At 46.4% G+C, this 16,515-nt stretch overlaps 1 protein-coding gene across 3 annotated transcripts in view; it reads right to left on the bottom strand.

Annotated features, from left to right (window-relative positions):
• The window catches only part of LMTK2 (lemur tyrosine kinase 2), an 86,375-nt gene that overhangs the window by 13,752 nt on the left and 56,108 nt on the right, over positions 1–16,515 (bottom strand). For all 3 annotated transcript variants that reach the window (XM_059896627.1, XM_059896626.1, XM_059896625.1), the window contains exons 8-11: positions 10,146–10,230; positions 9,090–9,211; positions 4,678–4,827; positions 434–3,395 (exon numbers count right to left, since the gene is read on the bottom strand). In XM_059896627.1, coding sequence (XP_059752610.1) covers positions 434–3,395; positions 4,678–4,827; positions 9,090–9,211; positions 10,146–10,230 — 3,319 coding nt within the window. The remainder of the gene's footprint in view (positions 1–433; positions 3,396–4,677; positions 4,828–9,089; positions 9,212–10,145; positions 10,231–16,515) is intronic.

Genomic DNA, 16,515 nt, shown 5'->3' on the forward strand with positions numbered 1-16,515 from the left:
GGCCACAGACTCTGTCCTGCTGCCCCGTCCCTGTCCCCACTCCACAGGCCGGGCCGCTGGTCAGTGTCTCCAGGGCTACATGTGAGCCTCGGACTGTTCCAGCGGCACCTGCACGCCGGGCATTACTGCCGACTGTCAGAGTATAAAAATCTGGTCTGGATAGGGTAAGCAACTTCAGCAGGACTCTGCCAGGACACCCAGGAAGAGCATGCAGATCTTCTTCCCGTAAGGTGACAGGAGTTCCCTGTGCAAACCCCATTTCTGCGTGTTCTTGGAAGTGACACTGTGACCAACCCCAAATTCCTTTTTCTGAGTAATCACAAAACAATCCGTGGCCTCGAAACGGCAATCAGAAAAACCAAGCACGCCAGTTCCCCTAACACGTTCTGGAATTCTCTAACAGGACAACCTGGAGGTGAGAGACAACAGATACCTGGTCAAAGAGATAGACTGTGACGTCATCGAAGAACGTCACCGCCTTCTTCTCTTTCTTCCAGTCGTCGGGCGGCTGGTCCGCGGAGGCTGAGGGTTTCAGCAGGCTCCGCAGGTGGCGACCGTCCTCACAGCCGAGGACCACAGGCACCAGGTGCTCCGCCTCGTCCTCCGACTCGGAGCTGAGGCTGTGCAGGGTGAAGGCCCGCAGGTCCTCGTCCGAGTCGTCGCTGTTTTCGTCCTCCTCATCCGCGTCGATTCCATCCTCGGTGAGGTCGAGCACCCCTGGCACGCCCAGTTTCCCCAGGTACTTCCCTTCGACGTCTGGCTCCTTCAGCTTGGGGCCCTCGGAGTGGCCGCGCAAGGCCTTCTCCACCATCGGGGCTGCTGGGCCGCCAGAGCGGAGGGGGGCATCTGCAAACGCCAGGAGTTCGTTGGTGTTGGTCCCGGTGGAAGCCAGCGTGCAGGGGGGCTCCTCCTGGGCCTCGAGGTCCTCCCCGCTGCTCAGCTCCGAGTTCAGCAGACTTGAGGGGCTGCCGGCCTCACTGTCGTCGGGGGGATGCATCTGTCTGGAAGCGCCAGCGGGTGCTGGTTCTGCCGCTTCTCTTGATTCCAGGTGACCGGCGATCTGCGGAGCAGGGGGACACCTCTGGCCAGGCTGGCTGCTGCTGGTTTCCAGGCAGCCGTCTGGGGGGCTGGGACTCTGCTCTGGGGCGCCTGGCTCAGGCGGGGGCTGCTCCGCTCCCAAGGCCGAGGCCGAGGCTCCCGGGACCCCCTCCGACTTCTTATCGGGCTCAGAGTCATTGTCTGAGAAGTAAGCGGAGTCTCGGTACGAGCCCTGGCAGCCAGGCGCAGCAGTCTGAGAGGTGACCTCTGCACCCCTGTGGCCATCGGCTGCGTCTGAGATGACGATGATGGGGTTGGGAGGTGGCCCCCCGCGAACGCCGTCGCCCGCCGAGGCTGCGTCGGGGGCTATGGCGCCGTCGGGGGCCGGGTGCAGCGTCCACTCGGGGGACTCCAGGTTCTCCGTCTCGTAACCGCTGTCCGCAGGCTTATCGGGGGGCAAGAGTCTCTGCGGCGTGTGAGGGCCCAAGGAGCCCAGTAGAACCTCACGGACATCCACCGAGTCCAGGGAGCCTGGGGTCTCCACGGACTGCTCCGAAGTCGGGATGGGCGTCGACAAGCTGTCCTCGAGAAGGCTGTCCTGACTGGCAGAGTCCAAGGAGAGGGCAGACACCAAGCCCCGCCCCTCTGCAGCAGCATCGTTACAGCCCAGCTGGCTCAGAGCACCCACGGCCTCCAAGGCTCTCTCCGGCAGGCCTCGACGGCAGTGGTCTTCCAAAGGTGGCTGACTTTGTAAGTGCTGCCTCAGTTCTGGAAGGCTGTTCCCTATACTCACCTTACTGGCAAGAGTGCTGTGGACAAGGCCTGAGTCGCTCTGGGTCGGTCTCAAGGCCCCCTCCCTCTGGGGAGTCAGGTCTCGGGACCTGTCGCCGGTGAGGGGTGCGTCCACCGGGGCGGGCGCGGGGTCTGGGTTTACGTCTCGGCAGACACCGTCTTCACGGACACCGACATCCAAACACAGGGGCTTGGCTCCGCCCTGCTTCAGGGACACACCTGGAGGGACATCGTGAGGCGGCCCCTCTGTTTCGAGCGAGGTAGGAGGTACCTGCACCTGCGGGCAAGGCGGCGAGGCCGCGTCCCCAGTGCCGTCCTTGGGCGCCACGCCCGGGCCTCTGCCCTGCGCGCTGACGTTTTCCTGCAGCAAAGAAGAGCCGGGTTTATTTTCAGCAAACTTAAGCTCAGCATCTAGAGAGTTTCTACTCGGACTTTCTAATATGGTTTCAGGAAAACCAGCATTTCTAAGTTCTGTCTGAAGATCATTTATGTGTTCTTTGCTGGACAAGGAGCCTTTCAGTAAGTTCTTCTCTTGAAGAAATAAAAAGTTTTCTGACAATTCTTCAACATCCAGCTGATCAAAACCATCTTGATGCACAAGGTTTTCTGATGAGCAAAGAGGCTCACAGTCAAAAAGCTTACGGGGCTTTTCCTTCTCCAAGTGGCGTGTAATTACCGACTCTCTGGGGTCATCCAAACTTGAGCTTAAGGTGGTCGGCTTAAAGTCAGCTTGGACTCCGTTAAGTTCCATTAAGTCAAATATTTTTTGGTGACTGGGCAAAGCCTCTGATTTGTCAAGATCATTAAATATACTGTTGAAAGGGCTCTCCGGGCCCCTGGTAACTGGCACATCCTCGGGTACCCTGGCATCCTTGGGGTCTGTAGTGTTCTGGAAGAAATCCTCATCTGTACTGGACTCCTCAAATTCGACATTCCTGAGGGTCAGAAGCTGGGACGCTGTGTCACCGACCCTTTCTGGATTATCCATTTCCGTTGTGAGCAGTGCAGGTGGGTAATCCAGCTCCAAGTTGCTACCGCTTTTTTCTTCTAATTGGATGTAATAGTCGCTTCCGACGGAAAGGTTGTGGGCATCAAAGACGGGCACTACTCCGGGGGCCCGCAGGGGGACGTCCTGGCCACTGTCATCTTGCTTCCCGGGCCCGGGATCTGAGAGCGGACTCTCAAATGCTTCGGTGGCGAAGAAGATGCCGGTGTAGGACACGGCTTCGTCCGGGGGGCCCCGGCCGCGCTCCTCGAAGTGGTCGTGCTTGGCCGCCTCCCAGACGTACTCGAAGCTCAGGCCCTGGCTGGTTTCGGTCACGGTGAGGACCTCCTCCATCTCACGACCGAGCCGGTCCCTGGCGAAGTGGTCGAGGATGGGGAAGGCGGCGTTACTTGCAGCATCTCTGCTGTTTGTGTTTGGCTTGAGTGCGTTCCACTGCTGCTCAAAGTCAACTTCCGGGTCCCTCTGGCTTTGCATCCGCAGGTAGGTGAGCAGCCTGTGCACGTCCTCGGCCGCCGGCCTCTTGTCTGGTGACAGCCAGCAGAACTGTAAGACTTCATACCTGAGCGACACAGACAGGTGATTAGTGGACGGATGATACATTGTTTTAAAATAAGGAAAGACCTCACAAGGACCCCTGGGCCAACTCAACACCCCAGAAGCCCCGACACTTTAATCACTGCCGACCACCTGAAGGAGTTCAGCTCACGGCGATATCAGTGTGAAAGGGAAAATGGAGAAAGAGAAAAGTTGGCCCGCTACTTTTCTGTGTCCTCAGGACACTGCACAGTGTCACTGCAATTCTTTTGCTTTGTCATCTGTTCTTCTGGCGTTTTCCAGGGACTGAGCCACCGAATTTAGAAACAGTTCTAAAACGCTCTCCTCTTAACACAACTGCCATAGGTATTCTGCTTAGTAAAGGATGCACGTATCCAATGTTCTGAGATTTACTCACTTTATTTTGCAAGAAGTCACACAGACAGATGCTGTTGTGACTAATCTCTAACTATTCCCCCAACAAAAAGTGACACCATGATCTCCTGCAGCACATGGTTTCCTCGGGTCATGAAAGGAGCTGAGGGTGGAGGGAAACAGTAGAGAAAGAAGCCCAGAGACGGTGGCAACCAGGAGCTGGTCCTCAAAGGGTTGGCTGAATACGGCCAGCATCCTAAACTGTAGCCATGAGTGGAAGGGAAGACAAAGACGATGTCATGGTATTAAATTTACGGCGTGAATGTCCAGTTATTCTGGGTGAGTTAGTTCTAGCAAGTAGGGGGGCTGAGCAACGCCCACACGGAAGGGCACCGAGCTCCAGGGGCAACATCAGCCGGGCACAGGGTGACGCAGACAGAGGCCTTGACACAGGGGAGCCCGATCCTAATTGGAAACCGAGTAAGAACTGGTCTGGAGCATCATAAGAAGTAAATTTGTTTTGCAAATGTCAACATACATTATGCAAATGAGTCTCATGTGCCAATTTAAATATGATCACGTCTATGCCACCCATCTCTCTTCTCGCACGTCGGGTATCACTTAAACAAACAGCCTCATTTAAAAATAATTCCACAACAGGAAACTCCCTTAGAATTGACTTTTCTAATTAGTTCAGACTTAACATTTTTCTTATTGCATGTAATACATAAATTCCTGCTTGCTCTACACATTTTTTTAAAATAGGATTACATTAAAAAAAATGGATGTTAATTCTAAAATCAGTCATGAATAATATACAAACGATTGCTTTTCATAACATCTACTGTTCAAAATTAGAGAGTACATAACTAAGACCCATGCAGACAGGATTTCCTTATCTTCTGAAAAGAACGTGACGTGAAGTTACCCACCATCTGTCAGAGTAAGGCTGCTCCAGCTGGGGCTTTGGGAGTTTTGTGTCTCTCTCTCGAATGACCTGGTTGAGAACCTCTAAGTTGGAAAGGTTGGAGTAAGGCTGAGCGGCATTCTCAAAAAGCTCCCAAAGTGTCACACCCAGGGACCTGCGGAAAAAAGAACACGGTTATTTCTTTCTCTCTTCGGATGTCAAAGTTTTAACACCTACATTTTTACTTGTACAGTCACTAGTAATTTCAAGCACAAGGTGTCTACTGAAAAGGTTCCTCAAGATAGCTCTTTAACATGATTTAAAAAGCAGGCATTTCCATTAAAATGAGGACCACAACAAGAATACCTCCTCAGATTTACTAACGGAATATTACTTTAGGAATTTTGGCCAATGCAAAAAAATATGAGATGGAGCTAAGAGGCATAATTACATGGAGGAGCGAATATGACTGTCGACCTTAAAACTCAAGAAATTAGAAAGATCATCACGATGACTTTTAAGCGTTCAGTAACACAGCTAGGTACAAGGTAAATACACTGAGTTCTGAGATTTTTGGTGGGGAAAAAACATCCCATTCACAACAGCAGTAAACGTCGGAAATCTTGACATGAACAATCCTTCCCTGTTTGCCCCATGTATTTCTTGCTGTAGCTATTCCTGAGTATCCAGGGTTTTTTGCTCTTCGGAAGGACGCCCCCTACTACTCTGCCAGAAACGGCCACCTGCCTGAGCCCCTCACCACCTCCAGGTACACAGCCGTCACCACGGGCAGGGCTGACCTTCGCAGTACCCGGCCCACTCGCCCGCGCACCCAGTGCTGTCCCCATGGAAACGGCCTCTGTGGCTGAAGCCAGAGGGACACTTCCTCTCCACTCCCTGTGTGATCCCTGCGTCCGTTCCCACCACCTCCACTTCTGCCGCATATTACAGTCTATTTTCTGCAACGGCTCCCAAACCTGGCTGACCGTCGGTGCCATCCGGATGCTGGTACTTGGGACCCTCCCCGCCCCACCCGCCCCGAGGACTCTTCGTCGGTGGACGCAGGTGTGGCTGCATCTTTAAAAAGCTCCCTCGTGATTCTGACGTCCAGCCAGGTTTGGCTATTGATGGTTTCCGTGACTATGATCAATGCCCACCAGAATGCGTGTGTGAATAACGAGCCGTACTTGAGTAAATAAGTTTATTATTTGACGTGGTAGAGTACAATATAACGTATGAGTTAACCTCTCTTACACTAATCTCACAAATCAGTGAGAAAAATCAACGTATTCAGTATCTAAGTGGAGAGGGCATTTCAACCAAAGGAAATAAAAGGACCCGAATCTCCCAATCCAATTCAAGAAGGGAGAAGTTTCCCTGGCACAGAACTGCTAGGGGCAGAGGGCTGTTTTGGATACAAAGAAGTTTAAGATACTGTCAACGACTTTAGGGAATTAACAATTTATTTGACCGAGGAAAATAAGTAGTTTACGTGAAATGCTAAAGACCACAAAGGTGACCTATGATGAGGGGCAAAATGAGTGTTATCAGCACCAAGCCTGGTTTGACCCTGGGCGCGTACCTCTACCTGCCTTATTTTCTCCAAATCCCCGATGTAGCTACCTTTCTCTCTCCCAGCAAGGCCTGTTCCCAAACCAATCCCCTCCCCAGTTCTTCAGAGACCGTGAAGCATGGGTTTTCTTCTCAACTCCCCACTTCCCCGACTCCTAACATCTTCCTTGAGCATCCCTTTCTCCTGGCACAGGCCACAGAGAAAGAGGAGACGTGTGCCCACCCTGCCCTGCAGCTCTCTATGCCCTAGTCTTTCCCGCCCAGTCTCCTCGGGGACAAGCGCCATTGGTCACCGCCAGCATTCCCTTCTCTCCAGCTCGTTGCCTCGCACTGGCCTGTGTCTCCCTGAGGACCAGCAAGCCTCTTTCTTCTGGGAAGAAAAATGTCCTGTAGCTCTTATCCCCTCTTCCACCAAACTCGCTGAGAGAGGACCCTCTCATTCACCCCTGGCACAGGGCAGTTTGGTCCCTGCCTCTCGTGGAAGCTGGCACCACTGCCAGCCCTGCCACCAGAGGCTGTTTAACCCGTCAGAAACAAGGGGGAGGCTCTGTCTCTGGGAATGTAGGCTAAGTTTTCAGGTCAATCACCCTGCAAGAACAGTAAAAATATGAATGAAGCATGAAAAGCAACTTCTTAAACAAAACAAACAGCAGACAAGATAGCAGGGAATTACCTGGACAAAATCTAGAGCTTAGTGAACTAAGCAGAACGCTAAAACCACCTTTGACTGCAGCATCTGCTGAAGCACAGAACTTGGGCTTCTGTGTCTGTGGTGTACCAGGCTCAGTGCGGGTGATGGTGGTGGTGGACAGGCCAAAGCCCTGGGCCTGCACAAGGCAAGGGGTCTCACAGAGACCTCCTCACAGTGGGAATAAACCTGCCCCCTGCCTCTCTCACGGGCCTGGAAGGCAAGCTGCCTTGGCACTGAGGTCCTGTGAATTAGTGGACATGTGGGAGCGTGAGTACGTGTGTGTGTGCTGGCGGGGAAGTGTAGTCCCAAAGAAGTTGTAACCACAGAGTTGGCCCTTACTTGGACTTACAGCCCAAACTCACACCATCTGAGTGCTCTAAAAGATCTTGAGCTGGATACATAAAGCCCTGAATTAGAGTAGTCCCTTACATGACGGGACACCCAAGTACCTGACAAAAGCAAATGTGGACCCCCTCTGGAAAAATGTTTCTCAATTTTGGGTTTCCAAGATCCTCACCATAAAAAAGTCCCCAAGGAAACAAACCACCATCAAGAGCCAGCAAGATCAAATCCACAAAGACTTCAGATACTGGAATTATCTGATGTAGATCATAATCAAATAGACCTCCTAAAACCGAAAAGCCAATATCTGAACTACAGAATTCAATAGAGAGATTTAGTAGAAGAATAGACACAGCTGAAGAGAGAATTTTAAAAAGAGAGAGAATTAGTAGATAGAGCACAGGTCTGAAAAATTATCTAGAGTGTGGCACAGAGAGTCAAAGAGATGGAATATATAAAAGAGAGAATAAGAGACAGAAGACAGAGCAAGAAGGTATAACATATATCTAATCAGACTTCCAAAAGGAGAAAAAATGGGGCAGAGGCAGTATTTGAAGGGTAAATAAGGGCTGTGAACACCAACCTAAGATATGAAAAGCCAAATAAATCCCAAGCAGAAAAACAAAAAAATCCACACCAATACACACTATAGTGAAGCTACAAAAATCAAAAGACAAAGAGAAGAGTTTAAAAGCAGCCAGAGAGGAAAAAGTCACGTTACCTTCAAAGAGCTTAGGGAGATTTACAGCTGACTTCTCAAGAGCAACAATGGAAGCCAGAAGACAGTGGAGTGAGATCTTCAATATGCTGAGAGAAAATAACTGTCATCAAGTAAAAATATACTTCAAGAACGAGGACAAAATAAAGGTACACTCAGACCTACGGAGAAAGACCTGAGAATCTATTACCAGTCGAACCTCACTAAAGGAAATTCTGAAGGACATACTTCAGACAAAAGGAGAGTGATCCCAGATGGAAGGTCTGAGATTTAAAAACAAAAAACAAAAAACAGCAAAGTGATTTGATTACGTGGATAAACCTAAACAAACACTGATGCTAAAAAAATAATAGTAATGTCTTGTGGGGTTAAAAGAAAAAATCAACATACCCAACAAGGACGTATAATTGCGTGTGTGTGTGTAGAGTAAAACTAAACCAAGTTAAAGTATGTTAAAGTAGCCTGGGGCCCTTGTATTGCTCAGAAACAGGGTCAAGATGAGAACTACCATTAGACTAAGTTAAGTGAAGTATACATGTTATAATTTCTAGGGTAACCAATAAAAGTATAGGAATAGAGTATACAGCTCCCAAGCTAACAGGAAAAAACAGTTTAAAAAAAAATCAAAAGAAGGCAAGAAGAGAAAAAGAAAATAGAAAAAGCAGGACAATAACACAAAAAAATGTAGACATAAATTAAAGAAGCTGTAATAGAAATTGCTAAAGACTCATATACATTTTTTCAACTTCCATTAAACTGACATACATCTCAGTATTACATAATGGTCCAAACCTTTCTGTTTTTTTCATTCACTTCAATAAATATTTACTAAACATCTATTGTAAGCCAGGCCTTGTAGTAGGCAAAGAAAATAGCCTTGGTTCCTGCTTTTATGGAGATTATTACTGTCAAATGGGTAAGAGAAAAGTTAACTGCATCATGGCAACTGTGATAATTGCTATGATGTCAATAAATTGTTTTTTTTCACACCATCAGGCACTCTGGTGTTCCTCTGTCTTATTCAATTACTTTCCCTTAAGAAAGTACTTGAGAAGAAAGAAGTCAGGACTTTGCTAACAACAAAAGCCTAACAGAATGATAAATCAATACATACCAGATATTACTATACTTAGTTTGATCTGCAGTTAGTAGTCTGTCTTGAAAGCTGGTTACTAATTCTGGAGCAGTCCATCGCAGAGGAAAAAATTTTTTATCATCTGTTTCAATATAATCCTCCTGTTTTGTTAGAAAGCATATAGAATTTTGAATTTTATAACACTTTTAGTGAGCTCAATGATTTAATTCCAGGTCATTCTCAGAAAACACAAGCTCCACCCCAAAAAAACATGTCAGAAAAAGAAGGGGGCACGAGACCGACTTTCTGGGCAGAAGGTGGGTGAGGGTTTCCCTGAAGCCTCCTGGGCCTCATGAGCTGGTCTCTGAGCCATGAACGTTTGCTCAGTCATCCTTCCTGGAAGAGGAAGGTACGCCGTGTCTGAGGCACAGAACACGACTCTGAGCAAAACATCTTGTAAACTATGCTGGGCCGTATCCCCGAACAGGGGAGTGGGGCGGTTAATGAGTAAGAGGGCAGGCTTTCGAGTCAGACAGACTGGTTGAGTCCACGTTCAACCATTTACCAGCTCTGTGACTCTGGGCAAGCAACAAACGTACTGAGCCGTCTTCCTGATCCCTAAGATCAGGAAGACACACCTACCTCCCTTTACAGTGAGGATTACATGAGATCGTGCAGGCAAGTACTTCATAGTGCCTGGGTGGTATACAGCAAGCGCTCAAGACGCTAGAGCTACCATGTAGACAAAGAACTGACTTACATTTGCGTGATATTTTTTTGCCCCACATTATGGCACCTCACTCAGCTGGGCTACGCAAACACACACAAATGAAAATCTCACGTACTTCATTTATTTTCTTTGGGGATATAGTTATAACAGAGTTTAAAAATCCAAACCCCAAGCTTACCGAATTTGAGCTGAAATTTTACTGAACATGTAACAGAGAAATATTTATATGACGTGTATTTTATTATACAGGTAGCAATAATTATTTACCCCGCTTTCCAAAAAGGCATGGCATTTCGTGATACGACCACTTCATGAGTATGAAATTAAATCACGTCAAGGAGAGGACCCTTAAACCTTTGGCTTACCTTGTACCTGCTGAATCCTATTCCATAATCTCCCACTTTCACATTTAAGTCCGAGGTAAGAAAACAATTCCGCAGGGCTAAATCACTGAAAACAGAAAGAGCGAAGTGAACACGAGAACAAGGAGAATCAACACCCAGGATGATGTGACACGAAATTGCTATGGATAAAGGCTTTCTTGAGTAAGCAGCTAGTGTACTGAGCTCCCTGCTTAATAATTCGTGTTTTAAAATCCTTTTTCACAGAAAAAGGTAATACCATATTCCTAATTACTTAAAGAATGGAGATGATCAGATTTTTTTGTAAATCACTCGGACTGCTAAGGTTAAATACTGACCATATCCGTACCTTGTTCTGCATTAATACCAGATTTATGGCTCATTTCCTAGTATCTTTAGAGTTACCAAGAAAGAATTCTTTTTTTTTTTTTTTTTTTTTTTCTACCACGGGCTTTATTTTTTTTTTTTTTTTTTTTCACACACACACACACTGTATTTTATTTTTACAAGAGATAAATCGACTGACACCAAGCATTGTACATGGATGACCACAACAAAAGCAACAATGATTGCAATTACCAAACATGAAACACACTCATACTATGTCATAGTATTGACATTCAGTCCAGTAATCCTCCACTGTAACAGCTCCTTTACTTTGCAGTGAAAATTGATTTGTATATTCTTTGCCTCTGAGTCCTTGTGAAGAAAGAATTCTAAATTGGCTAAATTGTCTGAATTTTTTTTAAATAACTTGCATTACCTGAGTAATAGTCTAGTAGTAGTCTCTTTAATGTAAGTAAAGAAGAATAAAGTTACAACTTCAAGCGCTCGAAAATAATCTACATTATTAAAAATGTTTGGTTTTTAACTCCTTTTTCAAAGATATGCAAGCATTATAAGGAGACCCTTTCCAAATCACTCTCATCTCTTCCAAACTCCACCTCCCCAAGAGGGAGGCAAAGAGCATATTTTCAAGACTCACGTAAAACAACTTACTTACATAGTTTATTTAAGAACAAGTTAATTTTCAAAAACACCTAATTTGAAAAGTAAAAACTACTTCTTCTAAAGGAACTTCCCATAAAAACATCAGATTACATTTTTTGGATTTCAGTTTTACCCCTTAGAATCTTTTTAATTATCAACTGGCACATGAATAAAAAAGCCACTAAATTAAAATAGAATCGGATACCTAATTTATAGTTTTAAATCACAAATAAAAGTAATCAGAAGCTGAATTTCTATAGTCCAAAATTTAAAACGTTTGTCTTTATATGACTGTTGAAGACCAAAAACTTTATCAAATTCTTATTTTCGACGATTTTAATTTCCAAAGCTCACATGTCTGAAATGTAACACAATAATGAGAATGGGGACAGCAGCAGCTAAGGCTGATGTACTTCAGTGACAGCCTGGTGTGTACGACGACACTGATCCGATCATACAATAATGGCTAATGTGCGCCAAGCACTTTACACAAGGTGTTTCTCTAAGCACCTGACACGTATTAACTCACTTAATCTTCACGACAAGCCTTTGAGGTGGGCACTATTATGTTCCCTGTTTATAGAAAAGGAAACTGAGGCACAGAGAACTGAAGTGACTCTGCCAGGGTCAGTATTTCCGTCTTCCACCATCAGTAACCACCACCACCAATCCATTACCAGTCAGAGCACGGTGCCGTGTGTGCAGCTGCTCCTCAATAAACATGCTGATCTCAATTGCCAGTTAAGATGTGTTCAGTTCTTCTTTACACTATGTTTACAAGCCGTATTTTCACGGCGCACCATCCAGAAGCCATCAGGCCTGTGGAGGCGTCTGGGGAACACCTCGGGACCCCCCTACTGTTATAGACAGTATACAGGCGCATGTGGGAGATGCTGCGGGTCTGGTTCCAGACCACCGCAATAAAGCATATCTCGCAGTAAAACGAGTCACATGAATTTTTTGCTTTCCTAGTGCATAGAAAAGTGATGTTTACACTACACTGTAGTCTATTGGGTGTGCAAGAGCATTATGTCCAAAAAAGAAAAAACGATGTATAAACCTTAATTAAAAAATACTTTATTGCTTAAAAAATGCCGAAATAATTACAATAAGTAACATCAAAGATCACTGATCACAGATCATCGTAACAAACATAATAACAATGAAAAGGTTTGAAATATTGCGAGAATTACCACCATGTGACAGAGAGACAGGAAGTGAGCAAACGCTGTTGGAAAAATGCGCTGACAGACGTGCTCAGCAAAGGGCCGCCACAGGCCCTTGATTTGTAAAAAACCGCAGCATCTGCGAAGCGTGATAAAACGAGGAGTGCCTGTAGAAACCTCCCATCTCAAGGAGAGAAGTGGTCCCTGTCTTTTGGAGTGAAGGAAGAAAGGGAGGGGGGCCACACGCGGGCAGGAGAATACAAGGCTCTAAGGCAGCCTGACCCTCTGGACCAAGAGCTGCACCCGTGCGGCCCTGCAGGTCCTGCCGCAGAGGCTCTGAGCACCTCCAACCAGAATTTCTGGAGCCCCTGTAAACAGATCCTTCTATTTATTTATGTATTTATTTATTTATGGCTGTGTTGTGTCTTCGTTGCTGCGTGGGGGCTTTTCTCTAGTTGTGGCAAGCGGGGGCTACTCTTCGTTGTGGTGCACAGGCTTCTTACTGCAGTGACTTCTCTTGTTGCACAGCACAGGCTCTAGGTGCATGGGCTTCAGTAGTTATGGCAAATGGGCTCAGTAGTTGTGGCTCCCGGGCTCTAGAGAGCAGGCTCAGTAGTTGTGGCACACGGGCTTAGTGGCTCCGTGGCATGTGGGATCCTCCCGGACCAGGGCTCGAACCCGTGTCCCCTGCATTGGCAGGCGGATCTTAACCACTGCGCCACCAGGGAAGCCCCAACACATCATTCTCAACCTCCCCAACACCTGTGTCCTAGGACCAGCATTAAAAGCTGGGTGCCAGCGTTCCGGCCGGGGCGTCTGCGTGTCATCTGTGGTGGGGCAGCAGGGCGAGGCCAGCAGGGCACCTGCAGAGCCCCTGGCACCTTCCACTCAGGCCACTAGATCCACTCCAGGACCACCCAGCTGCCTCCCTCCTCGCCTCTCTCCTCACACATGTTTCCTGCAGGTCTTCAGATACAGGAAAGGAGAAGCTTAGATAAAAGATGAAAAGTTATACCTGCAAAAGACCTGCGGCTCTCGTTATAAACAACATTGTGAAACTCTTATACAATTCAACTGTTGCTCTCAGAGAAGGAGGAAGTGCTTCTCATTACCTGAAAACCAGGGGTAATGAGGAGGAAAACAATGGTGTGACTGAGAGAATTTCTTCTAAACCTGCTCCCTCCCTCTACCCCAAACATCCCGTCACCAGAGTACAGTGGCAAAAGCACTGGACAAAGTCAGAGACCTGGGAACGAATCTTGGCTCCACCGCTAAGAACTATGTGACTTTGGGCTAAGTCAATTGACACATCAGAGCCTCAATTTTCCTTGCCAAAAAAAGGGGGGGCCTAACCTGTAAGGGTTAACTCATACGGTTTTTATAAGAATAAAATTTTTTTAAATATGAAATGTTTTCAAAACATTGAAGTGTTATCCAGATTCTAAATGATGATATAATTCAATTCAAAATTAGTAAAAATAAACACTCTCTGAAGGCCAACAACATGCCAAGCTAAAGAATAGGAAAACGCAAAGGTGTAACTTTTTAATGGCAGAGGTAACTCTTGACGTCAATGGCTGGTTTGGGTCAGGAAATACAAACATACCCAGTATATTCTTCCTTCAAGTTGAAAAACAGGTCTAGTGGCAAAGCTGCCAAGCGATCCAGCCCTGAAAGGCTCTAAAGCTCTGGCCCCGTCCCCCTTGGCTGGCAGCACTCGAGGTGGCCTCAGCTGTCAGTGGGACCCAGCCACGTGAGCAGAGCCGCCAGATGCGGGAAGCGTGCGTTCACAGAGGAAAGGGGTTCTAAACAGCTTCCCATCCTGAGTCACAAGGAAGCATCACCACTTGTTCTCTGCTTCCACTGGAATGAGAGTTTACCCATCTCCAGGAGGACTGCTCTCATGCAAACAGCTCGGTGTGGCTGCAGCCATTTCCAAAACCATCCTCTCCTCTATTCACGTTACCACTTAGGGTCTCCCAGAGACCCTGAATTCCTGATCAAAAGAGCAACAAACAACCGAAAGTTACAGAATACTCTTCTAGGGCTTGGCCCACGTTACCTTATGTAATCTTGACCAGAGCACTTCAGGGCAAGATTATCCCCATTTCATAGAAGAAACAGGCTCAGAAGGATTACGGAACGTGCCTCACACTGGTAAAGCTGAGGAGAGGCCACTTAACAGCACCAACCTGCCGCTGGCAGCCACGAAGGTCTAAAAAGAAAAATCTCTACGTGGGTTGTGAAGAGACTCTGCCGCTTACCACTTGAAGGGGGGATGCAGCTCACAGAGATATAGGTAGAGGATTAAGGCAAGAGGACTCCGACATGGCACAAAAAGGCAACTCTGCTTAGGGTTTGGACAGCTTTCACCCCTGCTTATCAGGTCAGCCCCCATCATGCTTCTCTTCCCCGACACACAGCACAGCCAGCCCACAGGTCTACCGCAGTCCTTCCTAACCCCCTCACACGTACCTTCTGTGTAAGCTGGGTTATAGGAACACTGGGCTCCTGTAACACTGGACACCCACACTCTTAGGGCTGGATGACTTAGTCACCTCGGTGTTTCTCAGCAGAGAGTAACTTTAACTTTAAAACTGGGCAAATCCTACAGAGGTCCTTTCGTGCACAGCTGCCACCTGGGCACTCCTCAAGGCCACCGTCACACAGGTCTCCAGCTATGTGGGCCACCACAAGGCCCACGCCGCAGGCTGGATGCTCTGTGCACTTAGCTCCCTGCAGTGACCTGGTGGCTTCTCATGGGAGCTGCTCCTTCAGGGAGACTGACAGGCTGGGGACAGGAAGTCCCAGGCCCTCGGCCAGCAGGGCAGGATGGTGTGCAGCGTAACACACTGGCAGCTCCTGCTGTTTACGTGGCCTTCACGAATGTCACGCGTTTGACTGCAGAAACACAGGCTACCCAAGACCCAGGCACGCGTCTCCTCTTAGACGATAAGTAAAAATAAAATTTAATTGGGGGTGCTTTACTAGATGAGCTTCCAGTTGGACATGTAGGATATTCTATTTTCAACCAACACAGAAAGTCCGACTTTGAGTTAGCAAATAAATATTCTAAAGTCCAACTTAAAAATATGCTACTATGTATTCAATATCTTATAATAACCTATTGATATAATGACAAATAATCTGAAAGAAATATATATATATAACTGAGTCACTATGCTGTACATGTGAAACTAACACAATACTGTAAATCAACTATACTTCAATTTTTAAAAGATGCTATTACGCTGTGCTACCAACAAAAAAATAAAGCACACAATTTTGCCCCAAATGGAAATTTTACATAAAATATGGCTACTTTTTAAAATAAAATGAAACAGTTGTCAATGGTTTCAAGAATTTTCTTTACCTTGAGTTTATGCACCTGAATTAAATCCAAACCACGTGAGTAAATTTATCAACTTTAATTGTTCTAAAGTTCACAAGATTCTAAATTAAGTAAAACTTTAACCTAAAGAAACTCACAGGAAGATAACATTTACTCTGACATCCTTGCCAATTTTTAAAATACAAGAGTAGAAACCGACTTGGGCTTTAAACACAATTTCTAGCTGTCTTTGATAACTTTATGTTGCTGATTCTGATATGATATTCTTTTTAAATGCTCCATTCTCCAAAATCTAAAAATTCCTACACCAAGTATTAGGTAGTAATCATCTGTGTTTCACAAAAGATTAACAATACAAATATGCTGGGAATTAACCTGTTATGAAGTTAAAAAACAAAATATAAGATTTCTCCATTATAAAACAAATAGATCTTTATATTTTGAAGTTCTGTGTAAGGGTTTCTGCCTTGGGCCTGAAGAAACTCATGATCTTCTGGGTCTCTTAAAAAGCACTTTATCAGAATGATTTGCTCACTATGCAAGCCAGACAAGACAGATGTGTAAGAAAAATGTGAATTTTCCTTCTTCCCACCCTGAAGTAATGTTGAGAATTTGATAGGTATTTTTCCATGCCTGTTCACACACACACACACACACACACACACACACACACCCCTACAAATAAAAGAGTTATTTTTTTTTAACGTTGTCATATTATAAATATACTCCTGTGCAACCTGCTTTAAAAAATACATAATACTTCATGGACATCTCCGCGTCAGTACACACAGGCGCTCCTTTTCAGGTCTTTGGATTGTTAAGAGTTAAATGACTTAAAGTCAACTAAAGAGACACTGCCCAGTTC

This window comes from Balaenoptera ricei, chromosome 15 (assembly GCF_028023285.1).
Source record: "Balaenoptera ricei isolate mBalRic1 chromosome 15, mBalRic1.hap2, whole genome shotgun sequence".
Taxonomy (NCBI): domain Eukaryota; kingdom Metazoa; phylum Chordata; class Mammalia; order Artiodactyla; family Balaenopteridae; genus Balaenoptera; species Balaenoptera ricei.